The sequence below is a fragment of the Haliotis asinina genome, chromosome 10 (genome assembly GCF_037392515.1).
Source record: "Haliotis asinina isolate JCU_RB_2024 chromosome 10, JCU_Hal_asi_v2, whole genome shotgun sequence".
NCBI classification, from domain to species: domain Eukaryota; kingdom Metazoa; phylum Mollusca; class Gastropoda; order Lepetellida; family Haliotidae; genus Haliotis; species Haliotis asinina.
This window is the reverse complement of record NC_090289.1, coordinates 23384664-23408489: the sequence shown is the minus strand read 5'-3', so window position 1 is coordinate 23408489 and position 23826 is coordinate 23384664. Positions and strand designations below refer to the sequence as shown.

Genomic DNA, 23826 nt, shown 5'->3' with positions numbered 1-23826 from the left:
TTATTTTGTTCAACACCTGTATAACACCCAGAGGCAAGGGTTCAACACTCAACTTTCCTTTCATGAAGAAAAGACAGCTGTTAGTTTTGGTTTTGCTATGGAAAACAAAAAGTTGGTCCAGAAATGCAAACAAAAAATGTTTTAAATAATCCTGAATAGTGTAAGGGCCAGTTTATTATATTGTGATGTGCCTGTTACAGAGTTATCAGGTAACCATTGTTCTGGCTTATTTTGCATGTACAACAGTATACTGCATCATGGTTACCTCTACACACAACTAGATGAAGAAATGATGAAACATTCTTGAAAGTCAGTGAGTGAGTGAGTTTAGTTTTACACCGCACTCAGCAATATTACAGCTATATGGCAGCGGTCCGTAAATAATCAAGTTTGGACTAGACAATCCAGTGACCAACAACACGAGCATCGATCTGCGCAACTGGGAACTGATGACATGTCAACCAAGTCAGTGAGTCTGATCACCCAATCCAGTTAGTCATCACTTATGACAAGCATAGTCGCCTTTTATGGCAAACATGGGTTGCTGAAGGCCTATTCTACCCCAGGACCTTCATGGGTCTGTTCTTGAAAGAGTCCCTACCAACAAATCTTGAAGTCCAACTTAATTTTTTTAGACTAAGTCCAAATTATTTCTAATGAAATCATAAAAAATATTATTGGAAAAAATCTGCAAATAGCAAAAGGCACCAATTTAGGTATTGTTTGATATATCTTCCATGTTTGTTTGAAGGATTTTGAACGTTTTTTGAGTTGTATTCCAGAAGAGCAAAGCCAACCCCTCCTTTTAGAGAATAAGTCTGATATGGTTCCACTGGAAACCAAGAAAAATAAAAATGTAAAATATCTGTAATTAACAAAAGGCACCACTTCAGGTTCTGTTTGATATATCTACCAATTTTTGTTGCAACAGTGAACAGTAACCCTCCGGAAACAAAATGATTACAGATGGACAGATGAGGTGTCGGGGGGATAAGAAGGCATCAATTTAGCACATGGCTTATACAAAGGATCATACAACATTTTAAAGGCTCTTATGCTTTGGTGACCAATCACAACAAACAGGCAGAATCTACTTATATAAATTTATCTGGGCACGGTATTATGTGTTTAACAAACAAGCCTGAGGCCCAAACCAAACATTTATACGTCCACATTTTATGTTCTGCACATTGAAACAGGGAAATACACTTCTATAAAAAGTAAAGATGTTACTTCTCACCTCTATCAAAGTTGCCTTCAACTTGGAGTATGCCTCCTCTTTAACATCATTGACAATAACTTCATCGTAATTGTTGCCATCAGCTGAAATGGAGAAGCGTCCCATCACAGTTATCTCCATAAAATGAAGTTAACAAAGAAACGACACCAAACCAAAAGAAGTTATTGTAGGTTGTTTATATTTTCTTTATGGTCTTTTTTATTGGGCACAATAGGTGAGCAGTGTTCTCCATTAATCTGCTTGTAAAATTATTACATTTACGTTTGAAAGGGGTCAGTTACCATAATCTAATGCCTCCTTTGCAGTGTCCATTCGCTTCTTCAGGCTCTCTGGAGTCTCTGTACCTCGATCCCTTAGTCTTTGTTCCTGATGAATATTGTGCAGTGTTAAGTTTTTCCATGGTGGATCAGTTAGAGAATGACTACTGGTTCAGACAGACTACATTATTCAATACTGGAGCAGCATGAAGACTGAGCATCAGGACAAGACTGTTGTCCACAGACCATACAGGATAATGGCACAGGATAATGTATATTGCAGGAGTCATGCTGATCCAGGAAGTTTGTTTTGATGGAAATATTGTTCAAACATGTTGCCAAACATTCTGGCAGTTACAAATATGTCTGAACATCTGAAGTGTGAAGCTGTATATAAGACCTGTGGACAGTACCCTTCTGCAGCTGCAGCCACTCTACTGACTAACGTACACCAAAGTGACTTACATACTCCTCAGCATTACAATATTCCGTCATAAGGGTCTGGTCAGTCAGGGAGCAACAAGGATTGATCTTAGAACTGCATCTTACTTTGCACACCTCAACAACCCAAATACATAGTTGTATGAACCCCAGTCCTGATAATACATATCCAGTCAATCATATTTTCTGTATTTGTTAAAGTAGATGATTCATGTTTTCATACAACATTTTGATGCTGCTCCTTAATGTCCAACAAGTGTTCTGCCCTGTAATACCCACTGTGTCTGCAGACATTCACTGTTTGTGACAATGACTATGTACAGCTGAGGACTACCTACCAGGACTTCCAGGCTTGGTGGCCTTATGAATATGTATCTGGCTTGAAGGTCGCTTTTTTTAATGTTCTGCACACCATTGATCTCCACATCAAGAATGCAGATCTTGCCAGACTTGCTGATGTCATCCACGGATTTCTTGCTGAGTAAACACAATGGCAAAGACTAATGGTCCTTTAGTTGTCACTATGATGGAATGCATTTGCAAACATAGATGTGATGTCTCCATAAACATGTAGACCATGCATTGTGATGTATAAAACAAACCCAGTGAATGTTGTGTTTATATTAACATGTCCTGCATTGCTACGTATACAAAACACCCCTTGAATGTAGTGTTTATATAGACATATATGCAATGCATGGTGTACAAAATCAAACATGGATGGTGTGTTAAGGAAAACATGTTTTAATTGCTATGAGATATTTAACTGAACATCCATCGCCGCAAGCACCACCACCACCACATATTAGTCATTCAGCCTTTTCCCCTTACCTTGTTCCATAGCAGTTGCCTGAGAACTGAGCCCACTCAAGAAAGCCATTGTCATCCACCAGCTTGTCAAACACCTCCCGTGTCACAAAATGGTAGGCTGTAAGAGTGAGTGTGTAAGTGACTTTAGTTTTACCACCTTTCAGCAGTATTCCACCAATATCACATCGGGAATACAAGAAATGGACTTCACACATTGTACCCACCTGTGGAATCAAACCCGGGCCTTCAGTTAGACGAGCAAACATTTTAACCACGAGGTTACCCAAACACCCCATTGACTGGAAGAGGCAAACAAGCCATACAACATAAATATGTCACAAAGGTATCACTGAAACTGCTAGAGGCTACATGTCTGGGATTCCTGTGGGGACAAATCACTGTGCTACAGGTCACTGAGGACACTTAATATTGTGTTCCACCTTTATCTCCCACACGGAGAATCTACCAATCTTCATGCTGACATTCTTGTCAAGATTATATCCAAAATTATGAAAATAATTATACATGTATTCTATATACAGTCTTACCTTTGCCATTAACTTCACCTGGCCGAGGGTTACGTGTGGTATCTGAAAAGATACATTTCTTTGAACAAATGATTACATTAAACATATACCCACAACAGTGTTTAGAGGTGTATATATAGAAAAGTAAACAAGTAAACTCATGATAAGCAAGATATGTTAAAAGATCCTAGTAATATATAGCATGATACTCATGCATAAAACACAGAGAACAGAAGTTGTGGGTTTCAGAGACAAGATATTTGATGTAACTGTTCACACTACTGTGTTGAATGAAGGAGAGACTTACGTGAGACACTGAAGGAGAGACTTACTTGCGACACTGAAGGAGAGACTTACTTGAGACACTGAAGGAGGAGAGACTTATGTGAGACACTGAAGGAGGAGTGACTTACCTGAGACACTGAAGGAGGAGAGACTTACGTGAGACATTGAAGGAGGAGAGACTTACGTGAGACACTGAAGGAGAAGCTGTTGGGGAATTCCTCAAACAACATGTTGAGCAGTGTGCTCTTCCCACTGCCAGAGGGGCCGCTGATGACGATAGGGCGGATGGAGGGTAGTGATGACATAGTGGTTAGGGTGTGGGACACAGCTGAAACATACCCTTAGAATGTGAGGCCTAGAATACATACAGAACACACACCTGGAAACCTGAACACTACAACACAACTGAAGAACAATGGTAAAATACAATGGCAAACACTGCACATCCCTACTCTGACATTGTGAACAAGTCCTCAGACATACCAGCAAGATGTGACAACCAAGTGTACAAGATACCACGTAGATTGTAAAGTGACTGACTGGCTGACTGCAACACCTTTCACCCCTTGCCGACTCACTGACTACTGCTGTGTGTATCTGTAGGACATAGATCCGTATATGAGGCTATGAACAACAGCTGTAGGCCATGTATACTGCTGTGATTAGTCAATACAGCTGGAGGCAGTCACACAATTACATACACACATTGTATACAATACATCAGATATATTTTCTTTCTATCACAACTGCCCAAAGCATCTCAATTCATCTGCCATTGTTTCATCCTGGAGTGTATTAAGTGCAAGATGGTAGTGTTCTGTTGATGATCCTAGGCTTTATCAGCCTGATGATGTAATGTGGTAACCCATACAGTCAGGGGGAATGCAGATTTAAGCTGGCTACTACCTGATACTTGATACTGATCTGGGTATCTGGTAATCAAGTGAATTATCTAAACATCTCATCCACTGGATGTTGATGAATCGGTTACAGCAAGTATAATACAGTTGTAAGTCCAGTATTATTATAAGTATATGTATTCCCAGAAATTATTCAGAAGGATGTTTTGGCAAATACCTAATACATGTATATAAACTATAGAAGTTTTACTTAAATGAATATGTTGAGATGTGATTATCTTCAAGTCTAAGTGTCTTTTCAATACTTTGTGAGACCTACTTGCCCTGCAATACATGACTGAATGAATCTCGGTCCACTACCAATCAATGTTTGTAGGCAATCGTGTGGCAGCATATCAGTGTACTTGACCTCCTCTTCCTTCATATCCTCAGTATAAGTCCTTTTTACTTTATTCTGTCCATCAACAGTCCTTACACACTCTCAATAGTGTAAGGATCTGGACTGAAGCTGAGTCAGTCTAAAGCTTAAACAATTTTGTCTGGCATCCACTATTTTGTGAAATCCTGTGGTTTTTGTCATCATATTGGAAAATCCAATCATACTCATACAGTCTTTGGATCGTTGGTGGAGGTGACCATTTAAGAGGTGAACATATCATTCCTTTGTCACATTTCCAGTGAAAATACAAAATGGCATCACTCCATGTAATGATATCCCATAATGTAATGATGTCCTATCATAGAAGTCCAACAGATATAGAATGTCAGTGAGGGTGTCTGACAGACACCTCAGTATGGTTTAGGCATCCTATCATAGAAGTCCAACAGGTATAGTATGTCAGTATTTACGGTGTCCAACAGACATTTCAAGATGGTGTTAGTGTCCTATCATAGATGTCCAACTGGTGTAGTATGTCAGTGAGGGTGTCCAATAGACATTTCAAGAAGGTGTCAGTGTCCTATCATAGAAGTCCAACAGGTGTAGTATGTCAGTAACGGTGTACAATAGACATTTCAAGAAGGTGTCAGTGTCCTATCATAGAAGTCCAACAGGTGTAGTATGTCAGTAACGGTGTACAATGGACATTTCAAGATGGTGTCAGTGTCCTATCATAGAAGTCCAACAGGTGTAGTATGTCAGTAACGGTGTACAATAGACATTTCAAGAAGGTGTCAGTGTCCTATCATAGATGTCCAACAGGTGTAGTATGTCAGTAACGGTGTACAATAGACGTTTCAAGATGGTGTTAGTGTCCTATCATAGATGTCCAACTGGTGTAGTATGTCAGTAACGGTGTCCAACAGACATTTCAAGATGGTGTCAGTGTCCTATCATAGAAGTCCAACAGGTGTAGTATGTCATTAACGGTGTCCAACAGGCATTTCAAGATGGTGTCAGTGTCCTATCATAGAAGTCCAACAGGTGTAGTATGTCAGTAACGGTGTACAATAGACATTTCAAGATGGTGTCAGTGTCCTATCATAGAAGTCCAACAGGTGTAGTATGTCAGTGAGGGTGTCCAACAGACATTTCAAGATGGTGTTAGTGTCCTATCATAGAAGTCCAACTGGTGTAGTATGTCAGAGAGGGTGTCCAATAGACATTTCAAGAAGGTGTCAGTGTCCTATCATAGATGTCCAACAGGTGTAGTATGTCAGTAACGGTGTACAACAGACATTTCAAGATGGTGTTAGTGTCCTATCATAGAAGTCCAACAGGTGTAGTATGTCAGTAACGGTGTCCAATAGACATTTCAAGATGGTGTCAGTGTCCTATCATAGATGTCCAACAGGTGTAGTATGTCAGTAACGGTGTACAATAGACATTTCAAGATGGTGTCAGTGTCCTATCATAGAAGTCCAACAGGTGTAGTATGTCAGTAACGGTGTCCAATAGACATTTCAAGATGGTGTCAGTGTCCTATCATAGATGTCCAACAGGTGTAGTATGTCATTAACGGTGTCCAACAGACATTTCAAGATGGTGTCAGTGTCCTGTCATAGAAGTCCAACAGGTATAGTATGTCAGTAACGGTGTCCAACAGACATTTCAAGATGGTGTCAGTGTCCTATCATAGAAGTCCAACAGGTGTAGTATGTCAGTAATGGTGTCCAATAGACATTTCAAGATGGTGTCAGTGTCCTATCATAGATGTCCAACAGGTGTAGTATGTCAGTAACGGTGTCCAATAGACATTTCAAGAAGGTGTCAGTGTCCTATCATAGATGTCCAACAGGTGTAGTATGTCAGTAACGGTGTACAATAGACATTTCAAGATGGTGTTAGTGTCCTATCATAGATGTCCAACTGGTGTAGTATGTCAGTGAGGGTGTCCAATAGACATTTCAAGACGGTGTCAGTGTCCTATCATGGAAGTCTGACAGATGTAGTATGTCAGTGAGGGTGTCCAACAGACACCTCAGTATGTCAGTATGGTGCAGTATGTCAGTAAGGTCTCATCTAACAGATGTCATAGCACATGGTAAATGTATGACACATCAGAACCATTATACTAATCTTAAGTGTGAACATGGGGATTTATGGGGGTTATCTTCTCAGCAGGTGCCTGAGCAACTAAGGTTTACAGTCTAGTGACAAGTGGTGACATATGACATACAGAATCTCCAGGGGAAATACAGTCAAACCTCGTTGTGTCAAACTCGTCAGGTCCAAGGGGAAAGTTCGACTTATCCGAGTGTTTGACACATCCGTCAGCATTGAGAAGACCAAGAACCAACACGACCACGGTGCTTAACACATCGTTATTTTGCAGTAGGATACACATACGAACAATATATCTTTGCAATAAACATTTACGGCAGTATTGATCTTTAAATTACAACATATACAAATGTAAATCAATTCAATCACTTTATTTGTCATGGCAAATAAATATACATACAAAAAGATAAGAACAAGAATGATTTAACAAACTCACAAGCGTTCCCATTTAATTGACAGCACTGATTCATTTTCAGTCAGTATAAAAAGTTGTATAGTTCATACAAACGGAATTGGAATGTACATACATGTACATGTGGGGAATTTATCTCTTAAAAAAATCCGAAATTACAGTCTGTTTGGCGTTCGGGCATGGCATCACAGCAGAATTGCTCAAAAAGTTTCTTAATGTACCAAGTTGGTTGGACTAACTTTTCTGCTTGTGCCATCAATAAAGCACCGCTTACCAAAAACAAAACATCAATTTAGATAATCCAACTCCTCACTTCTCATTTTGTATTTTCAAGGAAATCACATGACTGCTAACATAGACTGTCACATGACAACAACATGCGCCATTGTTTGTTTAGAGATATCCTGTCGGTCCGTGATCAACGTGTCACTTGTAACAACTTAATTATGGTTAATTGTTTGAGTAAAGTTCAGTTGGTAAGTGTGCTGACAATGTGTGTATAAATGCGTAGTAAAACATATCACTTGATTGTTGAGTCCGTTAATCGTTACTTTTGATCTTTAGGTAGCATGTTTATGAGGATGACTTCCGATTGCGCGACTGAAGTTTTCAGTTGCAACAACCAGCTTTGACAGTTCGAGACAAAAGGGTAAAATTGTACTTGTTAGAGCCTTTGGGGACCTTAAAATGAGTTCGACACAACCAGGAATTCGACACATTTAGTTCGACACATCAGGGTAAAAATAATGATAAATATAAGGAAATCGGCAGGGACCGAGACACAGTTCGACACATCCGAGAATTCGTCTCAACCGAGTTCGAGACAATGGGGTTCGACTGTACATATTATACTTAATACCACTTTACCCTGGAATCTCCATGGGACAACAGACACTACTCAAGATCACTTGGGGTAGACCCATTACTATCTCCATGGGGTAGACCCATTACTCCAAAACCACTTCACCCTGGAATCTCCATGGGGCATACATGGATTTGTAACTCAAGACCACTGAAAAATATCATTCATGATTAAGCTGAAAGTGCAAAACTTTTCCCTAGCAAGATTGGAACTGCAACTCTCACATTTGTAGGCAGACGCTCTACCGCACAGCCACCGGGCCAACAAAGAAAATGGGGTTGAATAATCTATTTATAGTTACTGCCATTAAATTGACTTTATGTGCCCTTCAGTTATTGTTATGAAGCTTCATTAAATGATCATCTACATTGTAATTATCCATCATGGACGATATACATGTTAGAGAAAACACCTCTTGGTTTGGGGGTCGGGAAATCCCTCGGGGCTCCACCTCCCACTCCGGTTTTACACTGTCTATCAAAACTGAGGAGAAGCGTTTTCTCCTATACTTACTAGTTACATGGTGTTTTGAAACGGTGTATGGGACAGTAAGCCCCTTGCAAAATTCTGTATTACCCGACGCAAAGAAAATACGAAATTTACAAGGGTCGTACTGTCCCGTACAGCCTTTCAAAACACCATGTGATGAATTCATTACCCTTCAGATCATTTAATTTAGCTTATTGTTTAGCAACATTCAAAGATCAGCAGAATGAAACGCAAAATCTGTCATCATGATATTCCCTGAACAGTCATCATGGGAGATAACTAGGGATGGCTTAGTTTATAATAAATATGACCAAATTTGAGGTTTTGTTAAATGACAACTGAAATACAGAAACATTTTATTTTTAGGATACATTTATTGACACAAACAAACAAGAAATTATGGTACCAATTTTATTACGATGTTCATTCTTATAATTGTATGCATCAACTGTAAAACTTCGAAGTGATCAGCCGTTTGGTTAAAGTCATTGTACAATGGTTAAAGCCATTGTACAATGGTTCATACACCCTGGCAAATCTGCCTACATGCTTTTGTATGCTTTGGCTACTAACCAAATAGAATACAGCAAATTTCAGTTAAGGGTAATAAACAGTCAAAGCAGTGTTGAATCAGGTTATGTACAGTCGAACCCCGTTTATCTGGGCGTTTTGGTTTCACTCGAAAATCGTCTGGATAGCAAGACGTCGGGTTAACTGGATCAAACAAGAAAATCGTGAAAATTAAGTGAAAGCAACAAAATTTTCATGTACATGTACGTAAATCAACAGTCAATAGTAACAACAGTGAATCATCATAACATAAGTGCACCAATAACACACGGAAGATGTAACGAAGGCCACCATTTGTCAGGTTGTCTGGGACGTAATCATGTAGCGTGTGGAGCTTTAGGTGGTAAGTTAGATGAAAAACGTAAATCGATGACAAAATGTCTCTATTTTGCCAATTGCATATTCTTTTTTTTAATTTTAAATGCCCTAAAAACATATGGAATCGAGTCGAGCTTATGCTGTCTGCATAAATCCAGATCCTGAACAAACCGAGTTACATGCGTCCCTAGTGTTTTGATGGCTAATTGATCAATTCACATCAAATGCCTCCAATAGATTAAGCATGAAAGCACATAGTCGTGCGGTAAACATGACGTGACACATACATATGCACGTTGCATAGATCTCTCCGTCCGGATAACTGGAACATTTTTCAATGGATAACTATGTGAATAGTTTGAAAATTCACCATCCGGGTCCGGAAGCATGGGAAGTGTGGGGTCCAGTTAAGCAAATACAATTAATGAATGCATGTTTCATTTCACATAAAATCGTCCGGAAGGCGGGGTTTCCGCATATGTGGGGTCCAAGTAAATGGGGTTCGACTGTACAGCTGATTCATCTACTCACACTCTCATGGTATTACTCTTGAAGTACTACTGATCTAGACATCATCATTAGATCATTGAGATTAGCTCTTCCAACATTTATCGTCACTCTTATTTGAAGTGTATGAGAAAGATTAATCACCTCGCAGAAAACACAAACAAAAAGAAAAATGACAGAGTTACGTGCTAAAGCTATTAATTGTTGATGGACCAAAACAAGACTAAAGGGCAATGTACATGATCTGACAAGGAACAGAGGCCTATGTAACACAATACCACACAGACTTCTAATCTGTGAGACATGTTCTTGTTAAAATCATGCAGTCATAGATCATGCATGGTAATACTCTTAATCAGGTTAATAAGTCAGTCACACACTCATGTGTTGGTAGTTTGAACGAAAAGTTCTTTGCACTGGAATAGTTTATGGAACGCCGATTACCCTTGATACTAATACTGTTTTCATGGCACGCCGATTACCCTTGATATTTATATTCTTCAGTGATATGACTGAATCAGAAAGATGCCTACTTCAGTTTAATGCTTCAAGCATCTTTAACAAATCTAACATAGAAACGATGCAACCTTAGTACACTCACAGAAAAATCCAGCAGATTAATATTTAGCATGGGTATATATGCTATGATTGTGTTTCATACAATCTTCCAATAAAACAATTAGAAAAAAGAGAAAGAAGTAAAAGTATTTGTTGTTTTCAACAACCAAATGCAGGACCCTACTACACAAAGCAGTAATTCCCTACAGCAGTTAACACAGACTTATGACAATCAAAGTATGGGGACTGTTTTGTGGGAGAGGGTACAGACAATGTTCCACCATAACCAGTTCCCACATTATTCCAGTACACTACTTAGGTGGTATTGTCAGCAATGTTCAAAGTCAGAGTACAAGAGTAAAGTCACACAATACAGGATAATGCAAACATAGGAATCTCCATAACACAGTGGCTGCCTGATGCTCACAGGCTGCAACCATGGCAACTGATTGGTGAAAAAGATCAAATGAAATCTGCTTACAAAGAAGAAACTATTTAGTCCACCTAAAGATCACATTCATTAGTGTACATATGTGGGGAATCTCTGGCAACTGGCATCTGCTAATGGTAAGGAGATATATCTCATGCACTTCCAAAAGCACAATATTAATATCAATAGTTCTGAAAAAAAAAACACCTGCTGTTTTGTGGCCTAATGAATTTACTAAACTGTGTAAAACTGTTGTTGCATGTTCACTATTATTCAATGTCAGTCAGACAGGTGACTGTACCAAACAGCTTGCTGTGATGATGTGTTTGGAATAACCATGGATTCATAAACAGGATGACAGACAATCTGATTCTGATATGTCATGATAAGGAACACAACACAAATACTGTAAACTGTCATGATAAGGAACACAACACAAATACTGTAAACTGTCATGATAAGGAACACAACACAAATACTGTAAACTGACTTCTAAACCACACATTCCACACATTAATACAACTGATAAACTAGTCTTAACATGACCTTTTGAGGTGCACTATAAACAGCCTGAACAAGTAAATGCCTGTACAACAAGTACTACTACAACAGATATACATAGAAACATCAGATATAATACAGGACAAAATAACGTACCTGTGCTGACTGAAGGTAGCTCTGTCAACAGACTGGAGTGGAAGTGATGACTCCTGTGTGGAGTATGGGAATTTCTGCTGTCACCGTACACAAGCTAATAGATATTGATCTCATGGATAAGTAATTAAGGCCTATGTCTACACCTGTGTGGTTTGCAGTAATTCTGCTAAAATACCAGTCACTTTCATCTATAGAAAAATTCTAACAAAATATCATGGTTTACTATTTCAGCATATTCAGTCCACCTCCGTGGTTTGTGATGATTAATGTTACATTCTACAATATTACTGATAACAGTAATCTGTAAACTAATAGTTCAGACCTGACAATTGGGTGATCAATGTCATGAGCATCAATCCATGCAAGTGGGATACAGTGACATGCAATCAACAAGGCATAAAGCCTGGCCGTGCAATCCATCTAGTCAGCACTCAGGCTCAGGATATGCATTACTACTCATGATCAAAGTTAGAGGCCAGTTCGTAGCCTGAAAACCTGGTGCACTGGACCCAAGGTGGGGCACTCTTCCAACACAGTATATGACTGTGTAATATATGACAGACATATTTACTGTCAAACAATTGTGGCATATAATATCACCACTGCTTGCAATGCATAATTGTACTTTTCATTTTCATGCATAAAATTATGCTCACCAGTACACTGTATAGTATGGTAAACTATCCAATTAATATGTATCAACAACCCTTCCAGATTTGCCCAGATGCGAAACATTAGCAAGAGCAACATTAACTCATATACTACTCTGAGAATTGCAATCTTGTATCCCAACTACCTGAATGACAACTTTGATTTTGAGTCACGCCAGGTTCCATGTGGTAGGATTGTAAAGATACACACAAATATGCCTCATAAGCTATCAATAATATGATTTACAAAAAACATGAATGAATATCCAAGACAAGGCCCCACCCTGGAAAAAAACTTCAGTGAATAAATGCATCACACAAGTATGTTAGTGACACTTTTCTATCATTGATGTGGCCTTGATAGTCTCATAGAATCCACAAAAATGGTTCCACTGATCCATGTGAAACAAGTCAACTGCAGGAATGATAGGGTATCCTCTATATCATCATAAACACTGCTTCCATATTCAAATGAAAGAACAATGTTTTACAACTACCTCAGAGATGACCTTGAGCCTCCACAATAAATGCAGTTGACACAGTGGCAAGACCTTGAACTTTGCTTTATTTATACTTCATTTGCAGGAATGATAGGGTATCCTCTATATCATCATAAACACTGCTTCCATATTCAAATGAAAGAACAATGTTTTACAACTACCTCAGAGATGACCTTGAGCCTCCACAATAAATGCAGTTGACACAGTGGCAAGACCTTGAACTTTGCTTTATTTATACTTCATTTATTGTGCATTTCCCAAGTGAAATAGGAGACAGGAGGCAGATCAAAGTTTACTTCTAATCAGAAAGTACTACTAACACACCTACTAAATGGACAAAAGTAAAACAAACATAAGGCTAACAATTCTTTTAGCCAGAAAATTTATTATGACTTAAACACAAGCATATTTACTGGAACATGTCTGCTAATAGTCATCCTACTTTTCTCCCATACTCTGTAGGCATGTTATCACATTGTTCAATTCATAATTGTCTTTGTAGACCTTGAGGCCAATTCCAGATCAATATGCAATACAGGATAATGTGACAATATCAATTGGTTTCCATGGAAACTGAACATAAACATTCACAACACATTAACTGTGGAAAACACAAATTGATTGAAAAAGTCTTCAAAGGAAATTAGGATGAGGAAAATCAATGTGGAAATCAAGTGGAGAAAGTAGCAAGTTCAACTGACTCTACTGCAATTTTTGTGTCAGTGTAGCACAGATTTTCATGTACATGATTTGCTATTCACTAGGTATGGTATAATTTAACATGACTGAGTTTTTGATTAACTAACGATAACAACATAAGAATATCTGGGCTTTCATACACAGGGGTTCAATTTTTTTTAAACGACCTGCCACAGGGCAAGTGACTTCAAGAAAGTAACTTGTCCTGACTAATATTCCACTTCCCCTGATTTTATGACACAATGTTTGATGTTAATGTTTACTGGACTATTTATCAAAGAGTGATAAATTTCAAATAATGATAGCTCTAAATTACTACTATTGCGAAATTGCTACATTATGAGCAGATATGATATGAAGTCCAAGTCTATTTGCACTTTGAAACCATAAGTGGAAATTATCTAGTAGTCCACGGACAAGTAAGATACCATTATTTGATTGTCCGAAATGAAAACTGACTTGTCCTGGGCGTTAGGCGATGGGATTCTTGAACCCCTGCATACACATATTCTGCTTTCATATTGTAATCATATACCCAACATACCCACAGGCTAAGATTGATTCAAGATGTTTCCAATACATAATACAAAAAAATTGCAGTACTGTTGACAAAGTGTGAAGAAATTTCATGAGAAGGAAAATGACGTCTGCCCAACACGGCCTTCAACTGCCAAACCAGAATCAGCAAACATATTGGCTGCATCATGATTCCTTCAAATAACAAATTCCTTGGCTTTGTATCCCAACCCTATCAGGTGTAATCACAAACCAGTCATACTATTTGAGTTTTGTTTGTTTGCTGGTTGACACCACATTTAACAATATTCCAGCTATCTTGTGGTATTTTGTAAATAATTGGGTCTGGATCAGACAACGGAGTGATCAATAGCATGAGCATTGATCTGCATAAATGGGATACAACATCATCTGTCATATAAGTCAGAGAAACTGAGTAATGATACCGTCAGTTGTCTGACAAGCTTCGGGTGCTGAAGATGTTGATGAAATGCAAGATCAGGTTCTCGATTAGAGGTTACAATGAGTATTTTAGCAACAAACTCTGGTATATTACCATGAAAATCATGCAAAGAAAAACTAAAGATATGAACATGGCTATAACACATTTTCCGATAAAAACCTTGTGCATTTTTCCAAAAAGTATCTTTGAACTTTTAAAAATTTCGACTTTGTTGCACATGTTCAATTATGTACGATTGGAAAATAGAATGTACTATTAAATATGTAGCAATTATGGCACCTGTATTTCGATATGTACTGAGATATGTTGGGAGCTTAAGTGTTTGACAGTGAGTGACATTGACTGAATGTCTATTTTCAACATACCAAAACCCTAAAAAAATGTTATGGTTGTAACAACAGAAATATGGAACTTAAACCTGATTTCAAGGGATTGTGTTTCCTTTTTCATAATATTTATTGGAAGAAACATAGGATGTTTTGCCAAATTAATTACAATAGCAAGATTGGGTAGATTTTAACTTAAACCATAGAGATAATCACAAAACCTAATGTAGTTTCATTTCCCAATACACTGCTCCTGAGATATAATACTGCAATACGTATTGTTTAAAAGGCATATTGTGATATACCAATATACCAGTAATACAGTGCAATCCTAGTGTATGAAAGGCATATTGTGATATACCAATATACCAGTAATAAAGTGAAATCCTAATGTATGAAAGGCATATTGTGATATACCAATATACCAGTGATACAGTGCTATCCCAATGTATGAAAGGCATATTGTGATATACCAATATACCAGTGATACGGTGCTATCGTAATGTATGAAAGGCATATTGTGATATACCAATATACCAGTGATACAGTGCTATCCTAATGTATGAAAGGCATATTGTGATATATACCAATATACCAGTAATACAGTGCAACAACAAGCAGAGTTGCCTTTTATGGCAAGTATGGGTTGCTGAAGGCCTATTTTACCCCGGGACCTTCACGGGTCGAACTCACAGTAAACACGGACAGCAGTACTCTCATAATCTGTAAACAGGTTAAAGGTGAAATATCCTGCAGTACCATGAATCTACTATGAGCTTAACATGTTAAGCATCATCAATATTGTTTAACACATACAATAACAAGTCAGAGGTCCATGTATTATTTACTGTATTCAGTGAAACATTCAGTGAAACAATAACAAAAAAAAGATTTGTACCTCTATGGACTCTGCTTACAGTGATGATATATCTTGGATATAATCCAATTGCATATCTCAACATAGAAATTCAAGTAGAATCAAATTCCAGTGATCAACAATAAAATTGATTTCATTAAGAACTATGGTTAGATCAATAGATGTACTAGATAGACAAGTGAATCATTACAGCATTGTAATGCTGCTGCAGTTTCTGTTCAGGGAAATTCACATGGCGCGAGGTAAGGCGAGTGAGGGAGGAATAATAATAAAAATAACAATAATAAGGCTGCTTATATTGTGCTTAATTCAGTCCACATGTATGCTCAGAGCATGACAGGGAGAGTGAAAAGTACACATGAGATAAGCACAGGTGGAACATGAAAGTGCGAGTAGAATAAGAACGTCTTGCGCGGGCGTTTGAATTAGGTCACTGACGGTAGAGTTTTCAACTCAACTGGAAGAGTGGTTCCAGAATTGGGGCAATATCTTAGAGAATGATCAACATTCGAAAGTTTTCAGATGAGTAAAGACACAATCAGTTGGTGCAGCTACTGCCTGTTGCATATAGGCCCTGATGATTGTCCGGAAGCTGTAGACCACCTGAACAATGTTTCCTTGATAGCATGACACCTGTTGTGTAGCATTGCTTGTGATACACTAACCTCATCATGTTCATTGTAGAACATATGCATGAACACTGACTATGTCAATAGATGCCATACAGATGAGGTTAACACTTCTGCTGCTTGTTTCACCTCCAGGTCAACATGATGGATCTGGTTCTCATGTTTACGGTTGAACATTCTGGCTTGTCTCATCATATGTTTCATTGGGTGTTTCTAACAGTGCCAACAATCTCGCTACATATTTTTGTGGACTGCCTGCTAAGGTGAAATTAGTATAGACTAGACTGAACTACATCTGACGAGTCTGTAAGTCATGATATCCTCAGCTGAAACTACAGCCATAAGCATGTAGTGGACAGCCTCCACATTAATTGGACATATGGCATCTTTGGGACCACCAGAACATGGGATATCTAGAATCTACTGTGCTAGTTGAAAATGAAATATCAAAAGCAAAATACAGTTACTAGTCTCTAACTATATGCTATATGAGGTGAATGCTGAAACTTTACATGACAAGACATAACAGTGCCAATCTGTCTTCACATTATCCCATATCTCTGAGAGGTTTTGGTTTCTTTGCACTTCAAAACAGTTTTCACTGTCAAGTATTACATATGCGCACATCAAGGTACAGTGTTGAATTTGTGTCAGTGAAACAAAATGTACTTTCTGAATAAAACTGATATTTTATATTTGTCCTGACTCATGCTTATTATGCTTATCTCCTCCCTCTGTGTGAAGATAGTGGAACCTGCCATGCTTGTCACATTCTGAATTATAAGCCTGACACAAGAATTTCTGTTGACACAACATGCGATAGTGGGGCGGTTGGGAGGGCTTGACGTTACAAGTCAGGTTAAGTATGAACTATCAATTAGATTAAAATAATTACATACTTTTCTTTATCCTGACTCATGCTTATTATGATTACAGAATCCGACAGAATGAGACATGGGTCAGGCGATGATGGATTCTGCTGGCTGTCATATAAGTATGTCTAGTATTCCCCCCCTACTTTGGGAACTGGCAATTTCTCAGTCCTGTTCTTACAATACTCATCCATGAATCAGGGGAAAACACTCAGTCAGACTTCTCCTTATGCGAAATGACTGCTGATTCATCTGGGTCTTCATTACAAGTACAGGGTCATAATCACTAATTGTAAGCTAACATGTTTAAGATGTGCTCATGGACCATTTTACTCTGCAGAGTGTCTTGGTCTCTACAAGTCATATGATAAAAGGGTGAGTGCAACTCACCACCTTTGTGGAACTGTTAGTTGTAGTGCTACAACAAGTGAATGCCTGAAACGTCCTAGGTGGCTACGCCTCATAGGCAGTGGTTAGCAAACACCATGTTTACTTATTGAAGTAGAACACTACTGTGGTGTTGTTGGTGTGGAGATGACTGTTGCAGTTCAGTTCTGTCAAATATGTCCTTGGGTGTAGCTGTAGTCTTCCCCTTCTGGTCAAATGCTGTGCTGAGAATGTGAGATGAGTAGACCAAGAAGACATTGTCACTGTCGCAGTGGTAACGGAGAGTAGAACTTGCACTGTCATGGCTTGAATCTTGTCTCAACCCTTCCATGTTGTGAAGATTCTTCTTCCCCGGAATGCGGCACTTGTGTCAGTTTCAACTCTGAGTCTGACTTCATCAATAATCTTCCAGTAATATGATACCATTCTGTGTACACCATGCCCATTGCTACAGGAACATTTTAAACAAACTGATTATTCCTGAAGAAAGTCACTGAGGTAGTATGAACAGCTACACACCGCTTCTCTTATGATGATGCTGATACCGGAATCTCGACAATATGTCATGAAGGTGTGTCATTCTTCATCTTTAGATCGCCAACATTATATGTTGTGAGCAAGGTGTCATCTATGTGAAGTCTATATAAAGCTGGATGACTGTTGTGGCAGAAACTGTTATCTGATGCTGCAAGCCTCCAGATAAACAATGTCAAGATAAGACCTCTACGAGTTGTGAAGAAAATTGAATGATGCTTTACACTGCTATCTTATTGAGATGTTGTAAGTACTCCTTAAAGGAGTACGTCTCACTGATGTAAGTGCCAGATGCTTGCAAATGGAGATAAATTGCTGATCCTTCTTCAAAGTAAGCAGAATAGATAGGTTTGTCATATCACCTTCGAAGTTGGAATCTTCTTGCATTAAATGGCGAACATTGGCACGATCCTTTCGCATGCATCCCTCTACTACAATAATCTGCATTCTGTGAATGCATTCGCTCATGCATTCTCACATGCTCCTGTGAAGGGTGTAGATCTGCATTCAACAGTGATGACAACCCATATCTCAAGCCATAGTGTCTTGATGAAGCTTTTGGCGAACCCTTCCTGCTGAAGTGCTGAAGGTGTGTGAGTGCACACGCCAAGTCAGTGATTGTAGATTCAACTCACAGTGAAGATCTCCACAACATTTGCCTTGTAGAAATGGTTGCAGGCCTCGGTGATGAGTTTGTAGTCGTCATCCATCTCAGGCGCTTTCAAAAAGGGCTCCATGTGATGTAGAGAAAAAATCCGAACGTTGAAGGATGGAATGTTCTGATGCTGGTACTGGTTGCCATATGGAAGGCAGCAAATAAGCTGTCCGGAACAGAGGATATTGGTGCAATCAGTGGGAAGATTAGTGTCAAAGTCGTTGTCCACCATCTTGTAGGTTAGGGTGTTGTTGGAATCCTTTGATGTTGAAGCTAGGTCTAGACCATTGGTAATCCATGATGCAATCTCAGAGTCCGAGAGGACAACCACTTGTCATCCTCTGATGCAGACCAGCAACATAAATCCCTGTCCGATGAATGATGTCTATGTCTGAGTGGGTCCGGTGAACATCATCCCTACATCAAACCTTGAACTGATCTTCATGTCTGCTTGTATCTTTGGAGTGGTCATTATTCCTTAAGCGCTTCTGCACAAGTGTGTGTGCATGCCCCACATCAGACGATGATGAGCAATGACAATGACTGTATTGTTGAGGGGGATGCAGCTGGAGCATCATGCTTGCGTGCATGCAATCGCTGAGTCAACGAATGGTGCATCCTCCAAACTGCATCGAGATGATACAGCAAATGGTGATGACTTTCATGAATGCATCCTCTAATATTTAACAACATGTATAAAGAATGTTAAAACAGACAGAAAGCTGAATGCGACAAAATTTTTATTCAAGGATTGAAATATAAACAGAAATAAATGCCGTATTGGGGCCCCAAGTTGTCTACAACTGTCCATGTCAATCAAGGACAGAGTTACAAGCATGGTAGGACACATGACCAATATTGGCGGGAAAGCAGGGGGGATGCTTGTGTGTGAGTGTGATTGTACATCATCTTCAAAAGAAGGGAACTATAAAGGGATTTCAAGGGAGGAGATAAGCATGATAAGCATGAGTCAGGAAAAGGGAAAATAACAAAAAAATATGAGAAGAATCAACCTGACATTAGCAACTCACCAAGTAGCCTCAAGGAAGAATACATTTCCTTGAAGAACTCACTATTTGTGCATACTAACATCATAACAAAAAACATCTTAAACCACTGAAAAATACTGACAGCTTCATTACAGAGAAACTTGTCAATGAACAAAAGACCAATAAATACATGGAAATTATAGCATGTGTACCGATCACTATCTAAATTAACAAACATTATAAACCACTGAAGCACATAGTTGTATTTGCTGACATCAGTCAGCTGATAGACACAGTGTCTCATGTGGACAAATTCCATGAAGCATGACATGACAGTTCAGTAACTTTCCACTCGGTTGACAGCGTAATCCTGTGACAAACTGACAATTATCAGCAATCAATGACAGCTGGTTTGGTTGCGTTCAACTAGGCAAGGTCATCTTCGACTGTCAATAATACGTGATATTTACTGTCAATGTAACCTGATGTCCATGAGTAAGTAAACCTGTACACTGAGAAATACACATACCTGAGCGAATACACCTACGCTCTCATAGATGCACACATTACTACACTGGAGATGTACACACCTGTACAATGATCAGTAAAAACACTTGCCCACTGACAAAAAAAGACGAAGACACCTGTACACTGAGAATTGTAAACACACCTGTGTACAAGCACCATTACCATGTTTACACATGCATACACATGCCCACTGACAGATAATTAACACATCTGTACAGTCAAAACTGTAAACACACCAGTCTACACACACCTTTACCATGATTACACATACACCTGATCACAGACTGAAACACACATGTTAATTGATAAATATACCTAAATGCTGAAAGATGAGTGCCAGTTGTCTTCTTCACTACTTGGCTTCATTACACATGCAAACAGCAATCACTGTGACCAACTTCCTTTGGAACAATGGTTTCATTATGCCATGGGTACAGGTTTGGAAACAGGTTTGACAGAGTTGGTTACACTCATTAGGATGTGAATATGGAGATTTTGTGAAGATAAGTGAGGTGAAACAACTAGTTTCTACCACTATATCATTTGCTTGGAGTTGGTTATGCTTAGCTAAAGTTTGTTTGTAGTGAAACATACCAATGAATTTTACTTAAAACAAAAAAAAGGGTAAATCGAATGCAGGCTGTGAATCCTCAATATTTTACCTTGCCAACTGAACATTTACTTCTCTTTTATTCAACTTAGGATGAAATGATGTTTAAGAAAAGATGACGTTGGGTGGATTTAAGCATTTGCACCCCTCAGAATATATGTGATTTTTAATATGTTCAATGTTTCTGTGGTATTCGTAATTTAATTCGTGCAGTGTTGAAAATGTTGGTGACCATAAACTGTTCTTTCCTTCGTTACATTTATTTGGTAATGAATCAAAAACCAATTTAGGGCATTACCAGCTCATATCTTTCTTGTCTATTAGTATGAACTGTATCATCCTTAGACACCTTTCTCGGGCTTCCTGTCACAAAATGCAAAATAAGCTGTGAATCTGACATCTACAGGCATTTTTAGATTGCAACCTGTCAGCTATTTCCACTGTACTCAGTACTTTTAAATTATGGGATGGGACTAGTTACAAAATGGCATCAGGTCAGGGTCATTTGTTAGTCAACTTAGTATCTGTAGATTGTTCCTCACAATCAGTGGTTCACAGGTTGTCACCTTCTCTATATCGTGCTTGTGATTGTGGGCCCATATTCAAAACTTACTAACATTGAAAGCATGAAATCAAAGACATTTGCCAAAATAAAGAATTATAAAGTCATCTAAGGGCCAAAATGCATGAAAACATATATGGGAGCACCTTTAGAATTCAGCACCACAATTTCTCGTGAGGACGTTCCCAGCCGTAGGTTACATGTCAGTGAGACAGGCAACCAGTTTGTGAGAACCCGTCGGATGCGAACCCGCGACCTTCGGATTGTTAGCCTGACAGCTAACCGACTGAGCTACGTCCACATTGTTGCACAATGTGCAAATTTAGCTAGTCACTCCTGTGACGTCACGGAAATAAACGGAAAGAGTCGAATAGGTTGCGGACGATTACGAAGGTTACGGGTAGACTTGGTGCCTCATGCTTTCAATCTACTGATGGTTGCCAGATGGTCTCGATATCATTTCACATGATCGTCCTATTCCGTAATCTACAAGATACAGTGCTGTGTTGAATGAGCCGATATGGTTTGAACTGAAAACGACTGCTGACGTCAGGCATCAGATGTTGATTTCACGGTGCATGCATGAATGATGTGCTTGTATAAAATCATCGTGTACTTTCGTGACAGAAAAAAAGTTGTAGGGAACCCAGTAAGGATAATGTGGACCGCGCTAAGGAATGTGTGAGACATGGGCATGTTTGGTGATGCACGAGGGTGAGTTAGACTTCGATTCATTATTGAAAATATATGTAGATCTTGAGGTGAAAGTTGATGGAGGCCGATTTCCATCAGCCATAAATTTCGACATTAAAGTATGATTAAACCATTTCATCGTTTATTTAACTTTTGATGTTTCTGGTTTCACATTTTTCTTTGTGAACAAAGTATTAAAAATGGAAAAGGAAAACAGTTGGTACTCATGCATTTACCTACTATATCGGATTTTGTCCCTTACCTTAACCCTAAACCTAAACCTTACCCAAACCCTAACCCTTGGAATAATTCTAATAAATAGAATACGCTCACCAAACCGGTACGTTTGAAACCGAACTATATAATATATGTAGATTATTTTAATTGACCAAAACTGCGAATAATAAACATGGCGCAATATGACCAATATAAGTCATTCTTACTAAAATTTAAAAATACAAAATATATAAATACACAAAATATAACTTCTCAGTACCTCTTAATACAAAGAAATATGCGCATATTAGTCAAAAAAGAAAAAATATTTAAAACTGGTGCTTGCGAAAAATTGTGCCTCCGCCGGGAACTAGCACTGGAAACTCGCAACATCGTTGGGTTTCTGTAATGACGTGGCTGGTAGAGATGAAACATCAGTGAGCGGAGCTTAAACTCACTGAGCTTGACGACCTTGTTGCTATGCCAGCGTCATAGGGCATTGTTTCAAGAACGTGCTTTTGAACAATAATCACTTGCAATTACATAAAATAGTATTATAACGTGTTTTTAAAGTTTGTGGTACTGTATTCTAAAGGTAGGCCATATATGATATAAAACAACAGCAAACAGCATTAATACTTTCTTGAAGAACTATGCCATGGAGTCATTAATATTCCAGAGAGAACTACTTTTGTGAAGCATTTCACACAATAGCTTTATTGTCATTGGTTGAGATATTCATTTATAATTAATGTGCAAAGTATGTGACACACACCACAACGCCATCTATGTCATGCACAAATTCAAAGACACCATGACACTTCATCATGGTATTGTGTACTAAATTGATGACATATCCAACCTCCCCAGAAAATAGGTGACCCCTTCTAAATCATCATCACTCCTTTTGCCATAAATGATAACTGTCCTCCTATGGTTTGGGATTTACATCCATTGGATTGCCAAAAGACTGGCTGTGTGTCTATGTGGTGTGCGACGTACGGCTGATATCATCGTCAGGAGGTGTTTTGATGTTATATTCTAAGAATGCTCCCAAAACGGTTATGCATTGCCTTTCAATACACCTTAAGTTACAAGCTTGAAAACAACCTCAAATATTATGACAAACACAAACTTGACAAAGTACCGTGTTTGAAAAACTACGGAATATTTTGAAAACACTAACATAAAAGTGTCTTTTCCGATGAACGTTTAAAACAAACAACTTTCTAAAGTAAACGTGAGCATGAAGAGTTCACTTACATACGTTTAGAAGTTGGTATTTATCTCACATATTTTACCTCTAATGACTGGGTACACACGTCGACACAGCACTGTCAAAGGCGGAAGCATGGGCCCGGTTGCTGTGTAAAACTTGAATATGGATTGTCGCA

At 38.6% G+C, this 23826-nt stretch overlaps 1 protein-coding gene across 4 annotated transcripts in view; it reads right to left on the bottom strand.

The window, feature by feature from the left end:
* LOC137299146 (uncharacterized) overlaps nucleotides 1-23803 on the bottom strand; it is a 27042-nt gene extending 3239 nt beyond the window's left edge. The window contains exons 1-7 of one of the 4 annotated variants that reach the window (XM_067831690.1): nucleotides 23734-23803; nucleotides 3745-3888; nucleotides 3297-3338; nucleotides 2770-2866; nucleotides 2277-2415; nucleotides 1522-1606; nucleotides 1241-1323 (exon numbers count right to left, since the gene is read on the bottom strand). In XM_067831690.1, coding sequence (XP_067687791.1) covers nucleotides 1241-1323; nucleotides 1522-1606; nucleotides 2277-2415; nucleotides 2770-2866; nucleotides 3297-3338; nucleotides 3745-3888; nucleotides 23734-23785 — 642 coding nt within the window. In that variant the 5' untranslated portion in view covers nucleotides 23786-23803. Of the gene's footprint in view, nucleotides 1-1240; nucleotides 1324-1521; nucleotides 1607-2276; nucleotides 2416-2769; nucleotides 2867-3296; nucleotides 3339-3744; nucleotides 3889-4043; nucleotides 4117-11726; nucleotides 11799-23695 lie in introns of those variants that run through there. The other 3 variants (XM_067831692.1, XM_067831691.1, XM_067831693.1) reach the window with 3 other exon arrangements.
* Between the last annotated feature and the right edge of the window lie 23 nt (nucleotides 23804-23826).